Source organism: Prionailurus viverrinus, chromosome B4 (genome assembly GCF_022837055.1).
Source record: "Prionailurus viverrinus isolate Anna chromosome B4, UM_Priviv_1.0, whole genome shotgun sequence".
In the NCBI taxonomy this organism is placed as follows: Eukaryota; Metazoa; Chordata; class Mammalia; order Carnivora; family Felidae; genus Prionailurus; species Prionailurus viverrinus.
The window spans coordinates 51319024-51341131 of record NC_062567.1 but is presented as its reverse complement, the minus strand read 5'-3'; the positions used below and the strand labels follow the sequence as shown (position 1 = coordinate 51341131).

The following is a 22108-nucleotide window of genomic DNA, read 5'->3' as shown; positions in this document are numbered from 1 at the left end:
CATCTACTACCAAGCATATCACCTGGAATAAGTGAGGTAGTCAATTAGTGCCTTTGTTCCATGTCTACTGAAGACGAGTTAGGGCAGGGTCAATGTGATTTTTATATTTTTCTTGGAGATGCTTCCTGACATCTGGAGCGATTCTTTCTGCTCCTATTTTAATGCTCTTAGTTTAGTTAGTATAGACTCTGTCCCTTTAGGAACCTGCTGCAACACTTCTCTCCCCTCCCTCCACCTCCATCCCAATCTTTAAGAAACCTAATTTAGGCTTTAATGGAATCTCAGCACTATTAAGTAGAGTCAGTTTTCTTTGTCTGAAGTCTTGTTGGGTCCATCACTTGTGCATTCAGCCCTCAGTCTTTAAGTAGTCCCCTCCTTCTCCATCATTGAGAAGTGTTGTTTCTTTTTGAGGATTAACATTCTGGGAATGGGGTGGCACTTTCCTTTTGTAACTGTTTCAGGGTCTTGAAAGGTCTGTGTTTTGATTGTCTATAGCAGAAAGCTCTCTGGGCAGGGATTATATCTTTTTCTTTACTTCTTCTAGCACATTGCTCAACACATATGTGGTTAGAATATGCTATGAACGCTAAGTGACTATCTCAGGAAATCCCTCCTGGTGAAGCTTAAGCCAGTTCCCTTTTAGTCTTATTTCTGGAATGATGGGAAATATGGGTGAGGGGTAGGGATGGATGGTGCTGGTAGAGAAGACTGGTAGGAGTTTCTGGAAGAGGCTACTGGTGGGTGCTTCTATCCTTGTTTAAAGAACTGCTGAGTAGGATCTTTAGCTGGATCTGCAACTGACCTCCAAATCACCACAGCCTAGGCTCCACACAGTTCCCCACACCTTCTTCCAGACAACCAGGACCTCCTGCATTCCCAGGACCCAGGAAATCCTGTTTACTTCTAAATTCACATCTTGCTGCTAAAAAGTCTCCAACAAAATCCCATTTAATCCCTCAGTCCACCTTCTTCAGCCTTTCCTACTATGCCCTTGCCCTTGCCTCCTGGGGGCCCCACCTCCTCAGTGACTCCACCTCCTGTTCACCTCAACTCCTTGAGAGCCCAGCTAAGCTTCACCCCAAGTCCTGACTCTAATGGCCAAGTTCTTACCTCTCCTTGGGTTTGGATTGCACTTTCTTCTCAGGTCTCTCTCCTCTGAGGCAGAAGCAGCCAATAGGTAAGTGATTTCTCATGTTTATACAGTTGGCAAGAAAACTAAGAACAAGAGAGGAAGAAGGCTGAACTCGGGGTGTGGCTGGATGTTTAGCCCTGTGGGGTTTGATCAGAGTGTCTTTCATGACACCAGAACTAGACTTTGGATTGGAAGTTGCAGACCAGAGGCCTTGGGAGTTTGGGAAAGGCAGGTAGGTTTGCTGGGGTCAGAGTGATTTGGAGGCCTACACTCTGTTCTCCTCCAGACCAGAAATATTCTCAGGTCTGCTGAGGAAAATATTCCTCAGGGGAGGTTATTCTTTGGCGTTTTCTCTCCAGAGTCCTTCTCACCTCTTTGCCCTTCCCTCCTTCCTGGCCTTTCCTTTATGACCTGTAGCAGAGCTTGCTCTATTCAGCTTTGTCTTTCCCATAGGGCCCAGCACATAGTATGCTTAGACATGTTCTTTGAATGAATGAAGATTCTTCCACCTGGCTCTGCTGCCTCACTTTCTCATGGAAATTCTGAAAGTCTCTATATCATATCTTCTTAGGGAGGACATTGGTGTGGACTCTGCAGAATAGCAGGTCCAGTTTGATAAGGTGGTCCATCATCACCAGAAAGGATTTGAAGGTCTTCCTCCTCCATGCTGAAGGAGCTAGATATCTATTTTTACAGCTGCAAAGGTAACTCCCTGTCTCTTGTATCTAATTTTAAAAAGTGGTGGGGATTGATTATAGGCCACGTCAGGCTACAGGAGGCAAGATTACCAAGTTCCCCTAGGGTGTGGCTGCCTAGTGGTCTTTAAAACACTGGGTCTCTAAGAGGCAGTTTGCTGTTATCACAAAACATATTTGCAACTCTTTAATTCGAAGGCCTTTGGAGTCTTCAACTGTTCTCCAACCCCACACCTCCCCACCACCAAGTACACTGTGGGCTGTACCACAACACCAAAAGCCCAGACAACATCTATCCATGTGCAACACATGTTTTGTTGATTATATGTGTCAAATGTTTATTTCTAGGTTGTCTTCCTCTTGCCCTTTAGCCACTGTTTCTCAACTTCTCTTCATTGTAAGTTGATACATGTTATGTGCTTCAAGAGGGCACATTCATTTTACCTTAGTTTAAGCAAAATCATGTGGAAGGTCTAATTTCCTTCACCAAGTATATTCCAAATTGATAAAAAATTATTTTTACAATACATTATTTTGGTTTATCCACATCTCTTTTCTCTTTTATTATTACATAAATCCCAAAGCAGACTGGATATTAGAAACAATTAGGGAAGAGGGATAAAGAGTATCCCTTAAAAACTGGTAGCAGAAGCTGGTTGTTTTAGATTCTACTGCCTGAGCTTAGGTGAGGCAGACAGATCTTGGTGGAGTAGTCATATTGATCAGTATTTGGATAAAAACTCAGGACTTTGAGGCATGATAAAATTTTCATTTGACTCAGAGGATCTGATGTCTTTCCTACAAAACAACAACAACAACAACAACAACAACAACAACAACAACAGTTAACTTTCCAGGGAGATGGTGGCGGTGTGGAGCAGCTACCTAGGGCTGTGAGAGGAACCAAGCACAGTCTGCTGAGAGAGAACAGAGAGAAAGAGACAGCTGAGTCCGTACACAGGAGGACAGAAGGACACACTTAAAGGTATGAAGGGAAGATAACCAGAGAGATAGTTGGCCTTTCTTAAGCCACTTTGTGTGCAGTGTATTACTGAAGGTGTATATTGGGAGGAAGTACATGGAAGAAGGAGCCATGGGTTCTGACCGCTCACAAATGCTAGTAAATGTGGAGAGAGAGTATACTGATGGATGGGACACTGGATGTATTGCTAGATTCTTAGCTTAAAAGAAATGAAGAATTTGGCAGGGAAAGAAAAGCTGTTTAGCAAGACTTGGAAAACAAGAATGTGGATCAGTGATCATTATAGACAAAGGCATCATACATTACAGTTGAGGACTGGAAAATAAGGTGGACAGGCACATAGATATCCTTCTACTGCTTTCTTCTGAGGACTTTTATTAGGTGTTCTGACAGAATTTGGGATTGAGAAAAGTGTGTAGATAATCATAGGGGGAAGTAGAGAAGAAATTGATTTTCACTGCTGACATCAATGTGTCACTCGTAAATGTGTCAAATCTTGAATGAGAGACATTGCAGTTAACTTTGTCTTCTCTGTAGTTTTCCCAGAGGGACTAAGAAAAAATGCCTTGTTCATAACCATCCCAGAATGATACTGAAAAATATGGAGTCTACACAGCGTCCAAAGAAACCCTGGCTATCTGACTGTTTACCCAAATAGTGGTGCAATGATACTAGTGTGGTGTTTGTATGTAGCAGGGACTCCATAGGTATTATGGGAGGAAGCAAAAATGTTTTGGTCTACATGTATATAGATTTTGGGCTAAATTTGTGTGGATGGATTTGGTTTACATACAGTTGGTCTGCATGTTTGTGCGTGTTTGCATCAGGATGCATTTCACTGACTTGGAATTCAGCCTCTGCCAGACTGGGATGGGAGTTGAGAGGTGTAGGGCTGGTGGTGGTAGGATAGGTAAGTTGAAGGAGGTGGTTGTTTCCTCTTGGTCCAATGAGCAGACAGTTTCGGGACAGCCATTCCTTCAAGTTCAAGTTTTCTTTGAACCTAGAAATATTCACTTGCAGAATAGGGTTGCTAGCCTCATTGAGAAAGCACATGATAACCTAAGGAGTTTTTATTTTAGAAAGGGAGACAAAGGCTTCTTCCTGGTAATATGCAAACAGAATACAGTACAATGTAAGACCATATATGGGAGGATGCCTGTTAAATGATCCATTTGGTGAGGTTGTTCTCGGAAGACACCTGGGAAGTAAGTTTGGATATTTATTTTCTTTAGTATGAGCTGAATTAGGTTACTTCAGCTTTGTTTCCAATGTTTCCAGGAAGCTAGCTGACCTTTACTTTTCTTTCCCCAGGGAAGAAGTTACACATTTATTACTACTGCAGGGGTTTTTCTCCTCTTTCCTTTTCCCCACAGACCAAGACTGAGAACTAATAATAATAATTATTATTATTATACTTTAGTATCTAGATCAGTACTAATTATCTGTAGCAAATATTGTACTGGATCTGTCTAGTTGGGAAAACTGGATTTACTGGTTTAAGGTCTGGTAGAGTTTATTTTGTGTTTTTGGTGGGGGCATGAAAGGACTGTCTAAAAGAGACTCTACTTATTGGATCATACCCCAAGCTGAAGATGTAGCTTGAACTGATGTTTTCTTGTCAAACAGTTATCCACAATGCCAAGATGGGCTAATTCCCCACTCTTGCATGTGGCATTATCAAGCTGACCCACGCTGCACAGAAGATAATCCTTATTCTCACCACACTGGAAAATGATGTCTTTACTACTCTTACCTTCCATCAATTATGAGTTCATCTGAGATCTTGACATGTCCTTGCCTTGACTATTCACTTCTAATTTAGAAATATCCTTCTTGTTTCATAGTTTATGTATCTTTATTTTATTGGCTGATGGGGATATATTCATGAAATACCCTAAATGTTAAATTCCCAGAGAGGAATTATCTATTTATCATCATTGTCTTGCACTGTGTATAACTGAGTGTATGATGATTTGGGGGTAATTTTGGTGGTGTTGATAATTTAGGGGGAAGAAAAATGTTGCTTTTGCTTGAGTTCTTTTGCACAAAGAATCAGTGTGGAGCGTGAGTTTTGTAATTTGGAATTTGCCTTTGTATTCATTTATACTTAGTTGAAATCTGATCTTTAATAGATTGAATCCAGTCTTTCTTAATTAGAAATATTTTTTTTTTGTTTCTACTTGAGGGACCATCCAATTTCTCATTTTTTACCCAACCCAAAGTACACCAAACCCATCTGTCTAGTTATTTATAGACAGCACAGGAAAATGGTAGCAAATACAGAAAATTCTTTTCTCTGGGAGCTTAAGATATAAGATCATTTCATGGTCCTATCCTCCTAAACCAAGTGAAATACTAGTCTATCTTCATTCAGTCAATTGACCATTCCTCCTTTCTGCAAGCTAGCCTTAAATGTAGTTATTGGATTTTGAGTATCCTGTCATGTTCCTTACTGCTAAAGCATTAAGTGACTTATTTTCCAAATAAAGTAAAGCATGTAAGTAACAACACACCTCATTGTCTACCGTTCAGTTGTCACATATCAAGAGGATAACACTGGAGCAAATCATAAATGTCACTTTATCTCAGTAAACTCAGGTTACTTACTTTGTACTTTCACTTTCTTGTGGTGATAGAGATCTCCAAACTGGGCTGTAAATGGTTGGGTACTTCCTTGGTTGTGATGAGTTAACTCTTTATACCTCAGGCTTCAGGTGGGGAAGGAAAGACAAGCTGAGAGTATCATCAGGCAGAAGCTCTTATCCTCAGCTCCACCTCATAACCTACTACTCCTGCCATCTCCCCTAACTGGGTGTCCACCAAGGCAAAATTCTAGGTCGGCGAGTTATTCCACTGGATATTAATGAGGGGAGAGCAGGAGACAAGGAAAGCATACTGGAAATATCAGTTATGTATCTGCAGATGTGACCAGACAAATTAGCAGAAGGAGGGTCATGTTGGACAGAGTTGGGATAGAGCAAGTTCTATTCAAGAAAGGGCAATCTGTGTGAGGACTGATGTTAATGTCCTGTGTATGGAAAGACTTGTCTTATTCATGCAGGAGCCACAGAAAAGTTAATAGTAAGACTAAGTGGTAGAAGAACAGTGAAAATAAAGCCTTGGAAATATAATATTAGAAGTTTATATTTAATAGAGGGCAGGAAACAACAGATCTGGCTGTGAGTGGGTGGGGGTGTCTTTTTAAGAGTTGACAAAAAGTGTCATTTCCAGAAGGAGGGTAGAGAGTACTCACACTTCGGTTATCTGGTGCAGTGTAGTGGTTGTGAAGAATGTGATTTAGGCTTTATCCTGCTTCAAGGCAGCTTGAATGTCTACTGAGTGAATCTGAGTGAGAGATGAGAGGATCTCATTGTTTAGAGTTACCCATTTTATGGACCAGGATGGTGGACCAGGGAGTATGGCAGGAGGCTGGCCCTTGATATGCTATATTAGCAATGCATAGAAACACACTAAATAGAAGTCTAGAATGGACAAGGTGCAAAATGTCTAAGTGATTTCATGTCACCTCAATTGAACAGAAGGCTAGTTTGGTGATCCCAAAATATCAGTAACCAATGATTCAGCTGAAATTTCTTAGACTTGTTCCAAATTTGTATGTAATTTCCCTGAATAAAGTCAGGCTCCTTAAAGGCTGCTTTGTCAATCCTCTTCTTCTGCACATATTTGGGGTTTGCTTCCTTAGAAACTACAACAGAAAGACAATCCTCTATCTTCTCTGTTGATCATCCTATACTAATAATATGTTTATAATACCCATATTCTTTTGCCAAGTCCATATTTCTTAATAAGTTTTAAAAATAATGAGGAGGGCCAAAAATGGACAAAGAAGTCTGTAATGACACCTGATTTCCACTGGTTTTGTGCTTATTTCCATGGGTGATTAATAAATTTTTGTTTTCAGTTTTTTAATGTTTTTTTACTTATTTTTGAGAGGGAGAGAGAGATAGAGAATGAGCGGGGGAGGGACAGAGAGACGGGGGTGGGGGGACACAGAATCCAAAGCAGACTCCAGACTCTGAGCTATCATCACAGATCCCAACGCAGGGCTTGAATCCACAAACCTTGAGATCAAGACCTGAGCCAAAATCGGATGCTTAACCAACTGAGCCACCTAGGCGCCTGGATGATTAATAAATATTAACAATGCTATAGATGCTGTGAGCTCAGGGCTGATCACAGACATGGGTCACAATGGGGAACACTAATGCCCAGGAAAGTGTCTTATATTTGGCATCTAGGGGTCTACTATACTATATTTTACTAGAAGCCAAGCAAAGGGGATGAGCTAAAGCTCTGGGCAGGAATTACACTTAGTTGTAAAATCATACCTGGGAACTATTGGAATGGCTACGGGGATGCTTTGGAATCTTTCTTGGCATCTAAAAGGATAGTGTGGAGACACTTTAGCCCTAGATTAGGTTTGGAGTTTAGCATGGCATTGTTTAGATAGAGCTTTGAGGTTTAATGACCCCAGTACTTCTAGCTCTGGCCCATCAGTATGTATTTGGGAGGAAAGGGAAAACATCAGCAGGTTTCCTAGGCACAAAGATAAGAACTAGCTCAAATATTCCTTAAATAGCCACACCCTAGAGTCTTGACTCTTTGTGGAGATAGGGTGCTGCAGTAGAGAAACAAGGTCTTTGAAGTAACAAAGAACCAAGTTCAAATTCCAGCTCTTCTTTGGACTGGTAATATGAGCTTGGGACAATTGTCTAGCCACTCAGTCTGTAAAGTGTAATAATAATACTTATTTCATTGGGTTGTTATGGAGGTTAAATGAAATAACATCTATGCATCACTTGCAGCTCAACAACTTCTGGCTCACTTTCACCACTCTCTCCATGTATCCCTAAATCTTACACATTTACCTGGTACCCCTATTTGCCTGATACCATTGTTCTCTGCCTCCAGCCTCTGCAGATGTTTCCCAGCACCTCTAGGGTTCATAACTGTGCTAACATGAGCCAAGGTTGTGGTTTCTTTCCAAACATTTTTGCTTGGTGACAATTTTGACTGTAAATCAAAGACAAGGGAATTCTGTCTTCCTGCCCAATCCTCTGATCTAAAGTTCCTGTTTGGGGGCTAGATCATTCTGGATGGGGTTTTGTTCCAACCAAGTGATGGCAAGCTTGTTTATAAAGGGAATTTAGGATAAGAGAGTCCATAACCTTTACTATTGTGATATTCTTATTTTTCTCCTCCCATTTTTGTTTGACAATTTTCAACCCTACAGAAAGTTGTAAGAATAATATAATTAACACCCATTATCTTTCACCAAGATTGACCAGTTGTTAATATTTTGCCACATTTGCTTATTTTCTCCAATGTTTGTATGTGTGCACATGTGCATGTATATATGATATATGATCCATATTCAAAGTTTACAAGTTCAATTTTTTTATAGTAAAATGTTTATCCCTAATCCAGCTGCAGTCCCAGGTTATGCATTGCATTTCATTGTCATGCCTCTTTATTCTCCTTTAAAATGCAACAGTTCCTCCTACTGTCATTCCTGACATGGATAATTTTGATATTCGGCAGGAATATTATATAAGAACATTGTTAATAACAATGAGTGCCATGTAGGCAGGGAAATGCCTTTTTCCTCCATATTGTGTTGGTACCATCAAACATTAGGACAGGTATTTAAAGGGTGTTTAACTATTTTTGAATGATCAAATAAATGAATGACCTAAAATTTTCACTGTCACTTAGATCTATTATTTTTATACTTGAGGAGAGGAGGAAGAGCAGCCTTCTCCTATATCTGAGTCCCATTTTTATTATACATGTTTGAAGGCTTAAAGGTAACCCAGTACATCTGTAATGATCCAACAGAGAAGGGAAATGAGATTGGGACTGTGGCATAGGCAAACTGTGGAGTCTCTTTACCCTGGGGGTGGGTAGTGATCATAATGAGTTGAGAGTGGATGATGAATAAGGTGGTTGTCAGCTGAAAAGAAACATAGCACACAGGACCTAGGAGTACATAGCCTGTTTCCTTGATGAGAGAAATTAGTTATTACATTTCCATAATATACTTCCCTCTATACTATACTTATTTATTTCCCCTGCCCCCATTTGAATCATAAGAATGTCATAGTGAAAATTGATTCCAGTCCTCCTCCTTTCCCAGCATGGACAATCACATAATTCTCTCCTTTTCTACCATATATCTCCCCACTACCAACACACAAGTTTATATTTTCTAACATTCATAAATGGTGCTTTGGCAGCCACTTTCTCCAGATTATTTGTTGTTGAGAAGCTGTATACCTATTTGGACTTCTCATTGGGATATAGAAGCTTTCATCCTTGTGGCCCAGAGCTAGTGAGGTCATGGGAGGTACTCTTTGCTTCTCTGAAATGTGGTTTCAGGTTTCTCTTTGGGTCCTTCTCTCTCTCCACAAATGCATCTCAGACATTTTTGACAGTCCTTCCTGAGGCGTCTGGGGCTTTGGACTGGATCCATCTATTTAATTTTGCAAGGCTTGTGAGTATCTGATGCATATGGTTCCTGCTCCCCTTTCTGAGAGTCTCGCTACCCCTGTCTTTGAAGTCCTAATTTCATCAGATTCCAGATCCACAATAATGGTGGGAATAACCTGAAATAGTGAATGATACTAACATAAATTTTGTTTGATTTTTAAGTGATGGGGTCCTGCCTAGAGATAATCCAGAAAGTGAACAGCTTCAGTGAAAGCAATCCATCATGTTACTGCCCCATGGGTGGCCATATGGCATGTCTTCTTTGGTGTCTAAGAGGGAAGCAGAAACAAGAACACATCTTGTTCAGCCCTCAATGTGTTACCAGAAACAACAAAGATCTGTTGAGAACTCCACAAAACTTCCCTCTACGTCTTGTATTCAAACTCTGGAGGAGGTTTTTCCTTGGTTTTAAAACCCAATACTTAGCTCACAGAACATGAAAATCAGTAGGCAGCATGTGAAACTATCAGTTCCCATCACACCCAGAGTAACAGCCAAAGTCCTCACAGTGACTCTCAGACCCTATATGAAGGATCTGGCTTCCTGCTCTCTCTCTGACCTCATCCCCTACTGCTTCCCCCTCACTTAACTCTGTCCTGGCCCCACAGGCCTCCTGGTTATTTCTCAAAAATAACCACTTAGTACCACCTTATACCCATTAGGATGGCTACTAGCCCAAAGGATAACAAGTGCTGGGGAAGATGTGGAAAAATTGGGACACTTGTGCATTACTGGTGAGAATGTAAAATAGAGCAGTTGCTGTGGAAAACAGCACTGTGATTTCTCAAAAAATTACCTATGCAATTACCATATGATCCAGCATTCCCCACTTCTGGGTATATATCCCAAGGAATTGAAAGCAGGGACCCAAAAAGATATTTGTACACCCGTATTCATAATAGCCTTAGTCTCAACAGTTAAAGGTGACACAAATCACATGCCCACCAGTGGATGGATAGATAAACAAGATGTAGGATACACACACAATGGAATCTTATTCAGCCTGAAGAGGAAGGACATTCTGACATGAGCTACAACATAAAGATATTGTGCTAAATGAAATAACCCGGTCACAAAAGAGCAATATTATATGATTCTACTCATAGGAGGTACCTGTAGTAGTCAAATTAATAGAGACAGAAAGTAGAATGTTGGTTGCCAGGGGCTGTGGGGAGGGAAGAATGGGGAGTTTAATGGGTACAGAGTTTCAGCTAAGGAAGATGAACAAGTTCTGGAGATGGATGGTGGTGACGGTTGCACAACAGTGTGAAGGTGAGGCTCTCTTAGATCCCCATTTTATAATCACAACACCCACTCTGAGCATATCATAACCTTTTCTTGTTTCCCTTTTCTCTGCAACACTGATTGCAAATCTAACACAATATATATTCATATTACTTATCTATTTATTGTTTGCTTCCTACTGCAGGAATGTAAGCAACTTGAGGTGAAGGATGTTTGTGTTTTAAGGAGGATGAGAGAATTTATATACTTTGGGATCAGAAAGAAGCTGTGCTTAAATACAGAGGGATTGATATAATCTCTGGAGATGTTGAATTTAAAGTCCACTTCTCTGAAACTTTGAGAACTTGAAAATAATTATTTAACAGTCTCAGTAGTCTCCTTCACAGGTCTTCATCAAACTTGTAGCAAAATAGCTGGTATCCAAACTATCTTTGTATGTATTTGGGAGAAGCCACAAGGCCAACTTCCTGATTGGCAGGAGTGTTAACACCCAACCATGGGAAAGAACCAGTGGAACTTACTGCATTGGAAAAATGTTTTGAAAAGAAAAGGTACAGAGTGAGGGCAGTACCCTTCTAGAGACAGAGGAATAAGCACAGTGACCCTCCAGGACAAAGGAAAGTGGGTGGAGCTGGCTGGAAAAGCAAGAGGGCCTTAATTTAGTGGGTGAATATTGGATTTGACGGGAGTTTTTCTGGGATAGAACTTTGTTTTGGAATTTGGAAGGAGTTCAGAGACCAAGAAAGACAGGGAGGACTGAGTAAATGGGGAACTAGGGGCATTATGGAATTCAAAGAAGCTGGTTTTATTTTTTCTGGCCTCTCTGCATTTCTCTAAGAATTTTTCCTGAGTTAACACCTCCTTTGGGAGAGACTGTTTCCTAGTGAAATCGACATTCACAGACCCAAGACCCTCATTAGGAAATATCCGAAGGAAACACTGTTGGAATAGATGATGCATTATCTGGTCTCCTGTTTCTACCTGGGACTGGCTCTTTCTCTCTTTCCAATGGAAAATAAAATCCTACTTCTAGGAATCTCAAGATATAGTAGTCAATCAATCAATCAATCAATCAATTCATTTTATCTGTCAAATTCCTCTTTTAGTTGCTTGGTACAATTATGAGTAGATCCTTGTCCTGGGTAGTGAGAGTTGAAGGTGGATCCTGGTGCTGCCCTCTGGCAGTTTTTAGACTATAAAGAAATTTAACATCTTTTCATGTGCCTGTTGGCCATCCGGATGTCTTCTTTAGAGGGCACTTGTACCCCAATGTTCATAGCAGCACTCTCAACAATAGCCAAATTATAGAAAGAGCCTAAATGTCCATCAACTGATGAATGGATAAAGAAATTGTGGTTTATATACACAATGGAATACTACGTGGCAATGAGAAAGAATGAAATATGGCCTTTTGTAGCAACGTGGATGGAACTGGAGAGTGTGATGCTAAGTGAAATAAGCCATACAGAGAAAGACAGATACCATATGGTTTCACTCTTATGTGGATCCTGAGAAACTTAACAGGAACCCATGGGGGAGGGGAAGGAAAAAAAAAAAAAAGAGGTTAGAGTGGGAGAGAGCCAAAGCATAAGAGACTGTTAAAAACTGAGAACAAACTGAGGGTTGATGGGGGGTGGGAGGGAGGAGAGGGTGGGTGATGGGTATTGAAGAGGGCACCTTTTGGGATGAGCACTGGGTGTTGTATGGAAACCAATTTGACAATAAATTTCATATATAAAATTAAAAAAACAAATAAATAAATAATAAAAAAAAGAAATTTAAGTGTCACACTCAGGACACCAGCAGGTAGAAATGGAAAATTAGTTTTAATTGAGCATCATGATTGGCTGTAAGTGCTGATGGGAGGGGCAGAAGGTTGGAGATGGGTATCAGTCAGGATGGCTTAAGAAAGGCTTAAGAAAAACTTTACAAGGGGTAAAGTTGTAGATTAGTGTTGAAAAGAGCAAGAGCATCAAGACTGGACAGAAAGGAGTGAGGAAGACATCCCTGGCAGGGAGGGTACTTACTCAGGTGAGGGGCTCATCTCAGGAAGGGTAAGTCAGGATGGAAGAAGCAGAGTTAGGAAAGAGGTGATAGTCCTGAGGGTAGGGGGAGAATTAGGGGGCGGTCTCTGACAGCTTAGTCAGAGAGTCTGAACTGAATATAAACTATTGAAATAATCATAGATTATTGCACGGAGAGAGGGCATTTCTGAACATGGTGGTTGAAGACGATGTTTCTCTGTGTTATTATAAGCTGTATTTGTGGTCGTCTTTCTCATGGTTCCCAATCATAGGTTTGCTTTCTCTTCTATAGGTTTGCTTGTTCGTTTGTTTGTTCTGTCTGTTTTTATTGGAGTCATCAAACATGATTATCTACTCCCAGATATTTTGTTCTCTGGGTTGCTTCTCTAGTATCTTCATACTTGATCTGTAGACCCCTGTCCTTCATCTTTAGTAAATATGGAAAAAGCACAAGGACCACTCTGCACAACACATTTGAAGGGAAAAAATATTATCAAAAGCATTACCCATCTACACCCCTGCCATGCAGATGGTCCTCCTCTGGGATTCCTACTCATGATCCATGGATGGACTTCAGAAGAGTGTAGGACATTTTTTTGAGGTGACTAACCTTAGAGGGGCCTGTGATTCAATAAATGTCAATAACTACTGTTGTGTCTTTGTTGGGAGGTTGGTGGCTGGAGACAGGTCCCCAGAGAGAGAAACGTGGTACAAGCATCCTTAGTGACCAATAAGGAGTCTCCAGAGACAATTGAAGGAGCTGAAGGAGAAAGAGGAATCGGGAAAAGGGAAAAGTGTTTGGAGAGAATTGGTAGGAGGGGTGTCGGATACCCTTTGTTCTCCACCCTCTTTCTAGCAGGCATTTCTTCTCTGTATTCTCCATGTTCTGATGATTATAGGATCCAGTTGCCCTTCATTTTAAATCTATTGAGTGCCCACCATTTTCAGGCTCTGAACCAGGTCCTCTCACAACATCACCTCATGCAATTCTTTTGTTCAACCTGAAGTGCACAGAGTGGAGTCAACCTCTCCCTCAGTCATGGACTGTTAGCACCATCGCCCCCTGTCAGGCACTGTATCAATGCATTTTATTTTCCCCTTTCATCCTGATCTCTAATCTCATTTCCTCTCTTCACTGGAGACACATGTTTTAGTGTATTCAATGAATGCTCCTCCAATCCATGCTCTATACATTTATTTAGATACATTCATCCACGCAATGAATTCAGAGTGGTGATTATGTGTCAGGCTCAGTTGTAAGTGCAGAGAATACAGCCAGGAGCAAAATAATAATAAAAAATTCCTGCTTTCATGGAGCTTATATTCTTTGGCAGTGAGATAATCATGAACAAATAAATACGTAAAATTTATAGTATGTTAAATAGGGATAAGTGATGGGGGGGTAAGGTACATTGTGAAGTTTTTTATGTGGTGATTGAGGAAGGCATTGCTACACAGTTTTGTGCTATTTAATGAAATGCCATTAAGGAAGCAACCATGTGGATATCTGGGCCAGAAGTTGTACAGTTATAGGAGACAACTAGTGCAAAGGCCCTAAGGTGAGGGTTTGCCTGGTATGTTAGGAAACCAGAATTCTTAGGAGGCCAGTAGCGTGAGGAAAATGGGAAGAGAGAGAAAGAGAGGCTAAGAAGTAGCTGGGTCAGTGACAAATACTCTAGGACTTTGTAGGCCATTGTAAGTTCAGACTTTGGCTCCCACTCTGAATAAAAAGGGAAACCAATGAAAGCTTTTGAGCAGAGAAATAATGTGACATTTTAAACAGATATATATGTATCCTTGACAAATATACACATTTTTTGGCTGTTCGTTAAATTTACATAAGTGATATTGTGCTATACACTTCATTCTGCTTTTGCTTTTGCTTCCTAACACTATTTTTGAGATATACCCATGTTGCTGTATGTAAATCTACTGTATGATTTCTGACTGCTGTGTAGTATTTCATTGTGCACATACAGCACATTTTACTTATGTATCCCTCTAGTAACAGATGCTGGCATAGCTTCCAACTCCCTGCTACCACAAACAGTCCTGCATTGAACGTGTTCATATTGGCTTCCTTATGGACTCAGGAGAGAGGTTCCTTTGGGTGTTACCTTGTAGAGGGGTTGTGTGTGTGTGTGGGGGGGTGTACATTCTTAATTCCGCTAATATTGTGCTTCAGGATGGTGGCCAGTTACACTCCCACCAGGAGTACATGATAGTTTGTATCTTCTCATGGAATTCTCATTTTTCAACGTTTATTTATTTTTGGGACAGAGAGAGACAGAGCATGAACGGGGGAGGGGCAGAGAGAGAGGGAGACACAGAATCGGAAACAGGCTCCAGGCTCTGAGCCATCAGCCCAGAGCCTGACGCGGGGCTGGAACTCGCGGACCGCGAGATCGTGACCTGGCTGAAGTCGGACGCTTAACCGACTGCGCCACCCAGGCGCCCCTGGAATTCTCATTTTGATCCAGTAAGGGAAGTGAAGTAAGTTTTCTTGTGGATGAGGAAATCTGGGTTTAGAGGGATTAACCGGAAGAGATTATATAGTCAAGCAGAAAAAACAAGGCTCAAATCCAAAAATTTGACATAATGTTAATTGCTCTTACCTCTATAGTACTCAGCCCTGCCTCTTCCAGAAATGAGATGCGGCATCTGTAAGCAAGGATAATATTCTTCTTCTTCTTCTTATTATTATTATTATTATTATTATTATTGTTATTATTATTTTCAACTCTTTCATTTTTTGATGCCTGGTATAACTCAGTAAGCCTAGATCCCCCATGTGTTTAGCACCAGCATGTATGAGTGTGTCTAATTAGAGTTCTTTGAGATTCAAGGCAAAATATATAGAATAAAACATTTATTTTTTTTCCTTTTATTTATACTGTTTTCATATATATAAGTTTAAATTTTAAATCTTAAGTCTTTCCACATCTCCTTTGTGGTTTCTCTATTCCAAATCATTCTTTTTTTTAAATATAATTTATTATCATATTGGTTTCCATACAACACCCAGTGCTCATCCCAACAGATGTTCTCCTTAATGCCCATCACCCACTTTCCCCTCTCCCCCACCCCCCATCAACCCTCAGTTTGTTCTCAGTATTTAAGAGACTCTTATGGTTTGCCTCCTTCCCTCTCTGTAACTTTTTTTCCCCCTCTCATCCCCCATGATCTTCTGTTAAATTTCTCAGGATCCACATATGAGTGAAAACATGTGGTATCTGTGTTTCTCTGCCTGACTTATTTCACTTAGCATAATACTATCCAGTTCCAGCCACATTAATACAAATGGCCATATTTCATTCTTTCTCATTGCCAAGTAGTATTCCATTGTATATATATAAACCACATCTTCCCTATCCATTCATCAGCTACTCGACACGTCTCCAAAGGCAGGGGAATTAAAAGCAAACATGAACTATTGGGACCTCATCAAGATAAAAAGCTTCTGCTCTGCAAAAGAATAAAACTTTTAATTGTCTCATGACAGCTAGCTCACAGGCTTGAGTTGTAGTGGGTGATTTTGAGGCTATATATCTATAAAGACTAATTGATTTTCAAAGTTTGGAAACTTTGGGTCAGATTTCCATATTAAACATTAGGTAGGTTATATTAAGTACATGTTGTTTGCTAGGCACTGAGGTAAGTACTTTGCAGGCATCATTTCACTTACTCCTCACAATTACCCTACGAGGTATTTACTTTCATTCTTACTTGACTCTTGTGGAAACTAAGTCCCCAGGAGGTTAACTACTTTGTCCAAAGTTATCTGATATAAGTTGAGTTGTGACTTGAACCTGAACAGTCTACCTGCAGAGCCTTATTAACTCCTAACTACCAAACTGTGCTGCCTTCCTGTAAAGGAAATTTTTAGAATATCTTCCCTTTGAAATTGAGGACAATTTCTTTTCATTTTGGGGTGATTTAGAGCAGTCATGGGAAGTACAGGGCTAATTGGACAAGAATCTCCAGAGAGACAGGATATGAAATTTGAAGATGTCCCCAGGTACCTTCATTATGCCTCCCTCTGTCCCCCAAAGTGAGAACCTTTGCCTAAGGACATGCTACCTAGATTATAGGGCCTGAGAATGATGCCTTCAAAAAAGTAGGGCATGGGTGGGTGGTTGCCTGTAACCAAAGGCAGCCTGGTAGTTTTAAACAAGTGTCCTCAAAGGCAAACTATTCTTTATCAGCTATGTGTGGCTTATACCTGCCGTGAACAATGTGAAGATCAAGCTTTTATCACAGGTAGATTTTGCTTCACACTTTTCATTTTGATTGACTTCTACAAGGAAGGTAATACCATTTATATCTTTACCTGAGCCAGGTGCATAAAGGTTGCTTGGCTACAAAGTATGTATCTCAAACTCAAGTAGATAGGAATTCTGGGTTATGTGCTCTTTCAGGCTTCTCTTCTCAGTTTGTACGTTTGTTCAACAAATATTTATTGAGCTAACTCACAGTCTATTGGAGGAGACAGGCAGCTGAACTGGAATTCTGACACATCAGGATAAATGGAATATGGGGGAAACCCAGGTGCTATGAAAGCACACCAGAAGGGCAGCATAAGGGTCAGGGGAGACTTCTGGGGAAGCAACTTCTGAGCTGGGAACTGAAAGAGAATTGGGGGTTAGTATGTGAAGTGCTAATAGGGCATTAGAGGCAAGGGAACAGGGTGAATATGGGATTTTGCAGCTGGAATAGGAAGTGAGAAGGGCAAGAGGCTGGAGGAATAAGTAAGGGTCAGATGATGTAGGAAGGAAAGACTATGAAGGAAGGAAGGGCAGTGGGGAAGCACTGAAGTGTTTGAGGCTTGGACATGAGTGGGGACACATCAATCACATTCATAGTGTAGAAAGTTCCTTGAGTTAATTGACCTTCCTTATCTGTCTCAGGTGTTTTTTGGTAAATCATAACATTGGAACTGGTGAATGGCAAATAAAGAGTCTAGATGGATTTGTAGAAAGGTCTGACCCATAATCCAAGGGGTCCTCTTGATCATCTATAGAGATCTTTTTAAGTTTGACCTGGTCTTTCTCTCTTTTGAAACCTCTGACAACATTTCCTAAAATTCTCTCAAAACTAAAACCTGAGGGGCGCCTGGCTAGCTCAGTCATTTCAGCGTCCAACTCTTTATTTCAGTTCAGGTCATAATCCCAGGACTGCAATGGGCACCAGGCTGAACATGGAACCTGCTTAAGATTCTCTCTCTCTGCCCCTTTTCCCTGATCCTGCTCTCTCTCTCTTAAAAATAAAAATAAATAAATAAAATTAAGAAAACACAAAGCCTAAGTAGGGAGGAGAGTGGGGCTCCATCACTTTGTTTTCTCTGTTTTCCACTAGTTATTTCTAGGACATTCCTCTGAATTGTTCAACTAAAACTTTGTTCCGCTTGAGGAGGGGGACATTTGAATAGCAGCTAGGGGAGAGGAGGAGGAAACACATGCAGGATTTGTTCATTAAGAAAATATAATTGATATATTAAGATAATATTTTAAGTCAGTTAAAAATAACTCCTTGTGGAACTTAATAGGGAGTTACAAGCTCACAGAACAGGGCAGATTCTCCAGGATGCCAGCAGCTGACATCACAGATGGTTCAAAGTGTTTATAGAGCACACTGTGGTCAGTGAGGAGACTTTCTGCAGAAGTGAGCTCACCTTCTCGCCTGGAACCCCGAGAGGGAAGAGACAGAAGGAATTGTTTTGGTTGTGAGCTACTGAGCTAGGTGAATTACTTTTTTGCTCTCTACCTATCACACTCTCATAACTGTGAACATAACTGTAGTGTTTTACAGCTTAATTAGTACATGAAATTACATTAAGTTGACAAACCAAAATGGGATTATGCCATGTATTATGTAAAAGAAGAGAATGTTGGGAGATATTTGGCAGTTTTTCTGGGTGGAAAGCAGGGTTATTTTTCTATGATGTCCTTTTGTGTCAGTTTCTGTGATATTCAGGCTGTACCAGGTGACATGCAACTTCTGAGCTTTGGTTTGTTAGTTGAACACCATTGTTCAGTAAATATTTATTGTTTACCATGTCTTAGGCATTATGGAGGGATAGCAGAAGAAATATGAAGCAGCATCACTGAAGTCTGAGCAACCAGCTGCAACTTCCCCAACCCAACCCAGCTTACCTCAGTGTCACGGAACCTGATCTGAGACTTAGGCTCCCTGCTCTCATCACAGCTCTCAGATCCTAGAATCTACTCCAATTCCAGCTAGAATGTTGTGTCAAGCACTTTGTAGATTTGGTCAAAAGCTGGTACGCAGACGTACACTGGAACAACCTGTGGCTGAGACTGCCAGAAGCCTGACCACTCTGGATATAGTGGCCCTGGGTATGAACTATACAATGAATATAATTGTCTATATCCTGCCTGGCGAAGTGGCTAGATATAAGCAGGACCATCCATTGTGGTCTGCTTCTTGGTGGCTGGCCTAACTTCAGTGTTGACTGGGCTGACCTATGCAGAGATTAGTTCCCAAGTTCCACATTCTGGTTCTTCATATCTCTACAGCTATGTCACTGTAGGTGAACTCGGGGCTTTCATCACTGGCTGGAACCTCCTCCTCATAAATACTGTCTCTGTAAGCATTGTGACCCAAGCCTGCATCTTAGTTTTTGACAATGTTTTTGGAAACCAGATATTTCAGATGCTGCATGACAGCATCTCACTAAATGTTCCCCGTGTTTTTGCAGATGTTCTAGTCTTCTTTGTTGTGTTCCTTGTGTTGTTATTCATAGGATTTCTGACTTGGAAGATTAGGCAGCTTCCTGTGGTTACCAAAGTGTCCACATTGATGAAAATTATTGTTCTCATTTTTGTCATCATTGCTGGCTTCATTAAGGCGGACCTGCACAACTGGCAGCTCACAGAAGAGGACTACATAAAGGCTGGACTCAATGACACCTCTGGCTTGGGCCCCCTGGGGTCTGGAGGATTTATGCCTTTTGGCTTTGAGGGGATTCTCCGTGGAGCAGCTACCTGTCTCTATACATTTGTGGGTTTCACTTTTATTATTACCAGAGTTGAAGGAGCCAAGAATCCCCAACATTCCATCCCCAGGGGCATTGTGATTTCACTGTTCATCTGTCTTTTGGTGTATTTTGGTGTCTTTTCAGCCCTTAAACTCATGGTGCCTTACTACCAGCTTCAACATGGGAGCACCTTACCTGAGGCATTTCTCCATATTGGCTGGACCCCTGCCTACTATGTTGTAGCTTTTGGATTCCTCTGTCTTTCTATCAACTCCTTTGACTTTATATTCCCCATACAACGGGTGATACATATGATGGCACAGGATGGCCTCCTATTCCCTGTCCTTGCCAGGATCCAAACTGGCACAAACATCCCCATCGTGGCCACTGTGATCTTTGGCATTATTGCACTAGTCATAGTATTCTTCTTTGGGCTCACTGATCTTCTGGGCTTCATGTCACTTGGGCCCCTGCTAGCTTTCTCTCTGCTGGTTTTTGGTGTTCTCATTGTCAGGTATCAGCCTGAGATGCATAATGGGGGAAATGAAGCAGAGGTGTGGGATGGGAATAGAGAAGTTGTAGCAGAGAAGCTGACTCTACAGGGACTATTTTTCCAGGCAGCTCCATCCCCACTCCACTCTCCAGCCGGGTTGTCTATGTTTGCTCCTCACTGCTTGTTCTGCTGATCATTCTTCTTTGCCTGGTGCTGGCCCAGTGGCCAGTTCTGCTTTCTGGAGACCCAGTGTGGATTTCAGTGGTTGTGGTGCTCCTGGTGCTCATCACTGGGCTCACCGGGGTCATCTGGAGACAGCCTCAGAGCTCAACTCCCCTTTACTTTAAGGTCCCTGCTCTGCCTTTCCTCTCCATACTGAGCATCTTCATGAATGTTTACCTTATGATGCAGATGACAGCTGGCACCTGGGCTATACTTGGTGTCTGGATGCTGATTGGGTTTGCTATCTACTTCAGCTATGGGATCCTGCCAGTACATATTTGGTTTGACATCATCACACCCTAATGCAGTCTGGTCTTCCTGTACAATAACGGGACATACTCCTGAGTGCATGGAAAGCTAGGCCTCCCACAGAATGTTAGTGGAGGAACACTAATAGGACTTTGTATTTATTACATAGTGAAGGATTTGTCTTTGCTTTTTCTCCTTTTTTAAATTTTGTCTACTTTTTAATTGTGTCTGTAGCTGCTTACTGGATTTTAAAAAGTTCTTATTAAAAGAGCTAGAAAATTGGTGCCTGGGTTGCTCAATCAGTTGAGTGTCTGACTCTTGATATAAACTCAGGTCATGATCTCATGGTTCAAGTCTCACGTTAGGTTCTGCACTGACAGCACAGAGTCTGCTTAGGATTCTCTTTCTCTCCCTTTCTCTCTGCCCCTCCCCTGCTTGTGTTCTCTCTCTCTCTCTCTCTCAAAATAAAAACTAAAACACATTTTAAAAAGGAGCAGTTACCATATGTTTTCACTCTTATGTGGATCCTAAGAAACTTAACAGAAGACCATGGGGGAGGGGAAGGGAAAAAAAAAGTTAGAGAGGGAGGGAGCTAAACCATAAAAGACTCTTAAAAACTGAAAACAATCTGAGGGTTGATGGGGGTGGGAAGGAGGGGATGGTGGGTGATGGGTATTGAGGAGGGCACCTGTTGGGATGAGCACTGGGTGTTGTATGGAAACCAATTTGGCAATAACTTTCATATGAAAAAAAAAATAATAAATAAATAAAAAGGAGCTAGAAAAAAATTGTTTCTTTCTGTTAATACCCAATAGTGTAAATACTGGATCATAAGATAGTTCTATTTTTAACTTCTTGAGGAACTTCTATAGTAATTTCCATAGTGGGTGCACCAATTTACATTCTCACCCACTAAGCATAAGTGTTCCTTTTTCTCTACATTCTCACCAGTACTTGTGATTTCTTGTCTTTTTTATTTTAGCCATTATGATAGGTGTAAAGTGATACCTCATTATAGGTCTAATTTACATTTCCCTGGTGATTAGTGATGCTGAGCATCTTTTCATGTGTCTGTTGCCCATCCGGTATGTCTCCTTTGGAGAAACATTTATACAGGTCCACTGCCCTAGAAGTCTCTTCTAGGCAGAGAGAGCAACACTGGGAAGAGCACAGGAAAATGAAGCAGTGTTCAGAATACACTTCCTTCACTAAGAAAATATACACTTCCTTCACTAAGAAAATATATTTGGCATATTCAGACAATGGTTTGAGCAAGTTAAAAATTCCTTGTGAAAATTTAATGGGGAGTTTTGAGTATTGAATACAAGCTCATAGATCAGGCAGGGTATCCAGGCTGTTGACAGCTGACATCACAGATGGCCCAGGGTGTTTATAGAGCACAGTGTGGCCAATGAGGAGAATGTCTGCAGGAGTGAACTCTCTCTCCTGGAACCCAGAGAGGGAGGAGACAGAAGGAATTGTTCGGTTGTGAACTACTGAGCTAGGTGACTTACTTCTTTTCTCCCTACTCATCATATTCTCATAAACTGTGGACATAA

The 22108-nt window shown here is 41.1% G+C and overlaps 1 protein-coding gene across 1 annotated transcript; it reads left to right on the top strand.

Moving 5' to 3' along the window:
- The first annotated feature begins 1737 nt into the window (after window positions 1-1737).
- LOC125170577 (cationic amino acid transporter 3-like) lies at window positions 1738-20603 on the top strand. The gene is given in 5 exon segments (XM_047867278.1): window positions 1738-1836; window positions 2609-2812; window positions 18651-19004; window positions 19007-20200; window positions 20203-20603. Coding segments are annotated over 3 exon segments (1770 nt in total). The 5' UTR covers window positions 1738-1836; window positions 2609-2812; window positions 18651-18829.
- Window positions 20604-22108: the final 1505 nt, after the last annotated feature.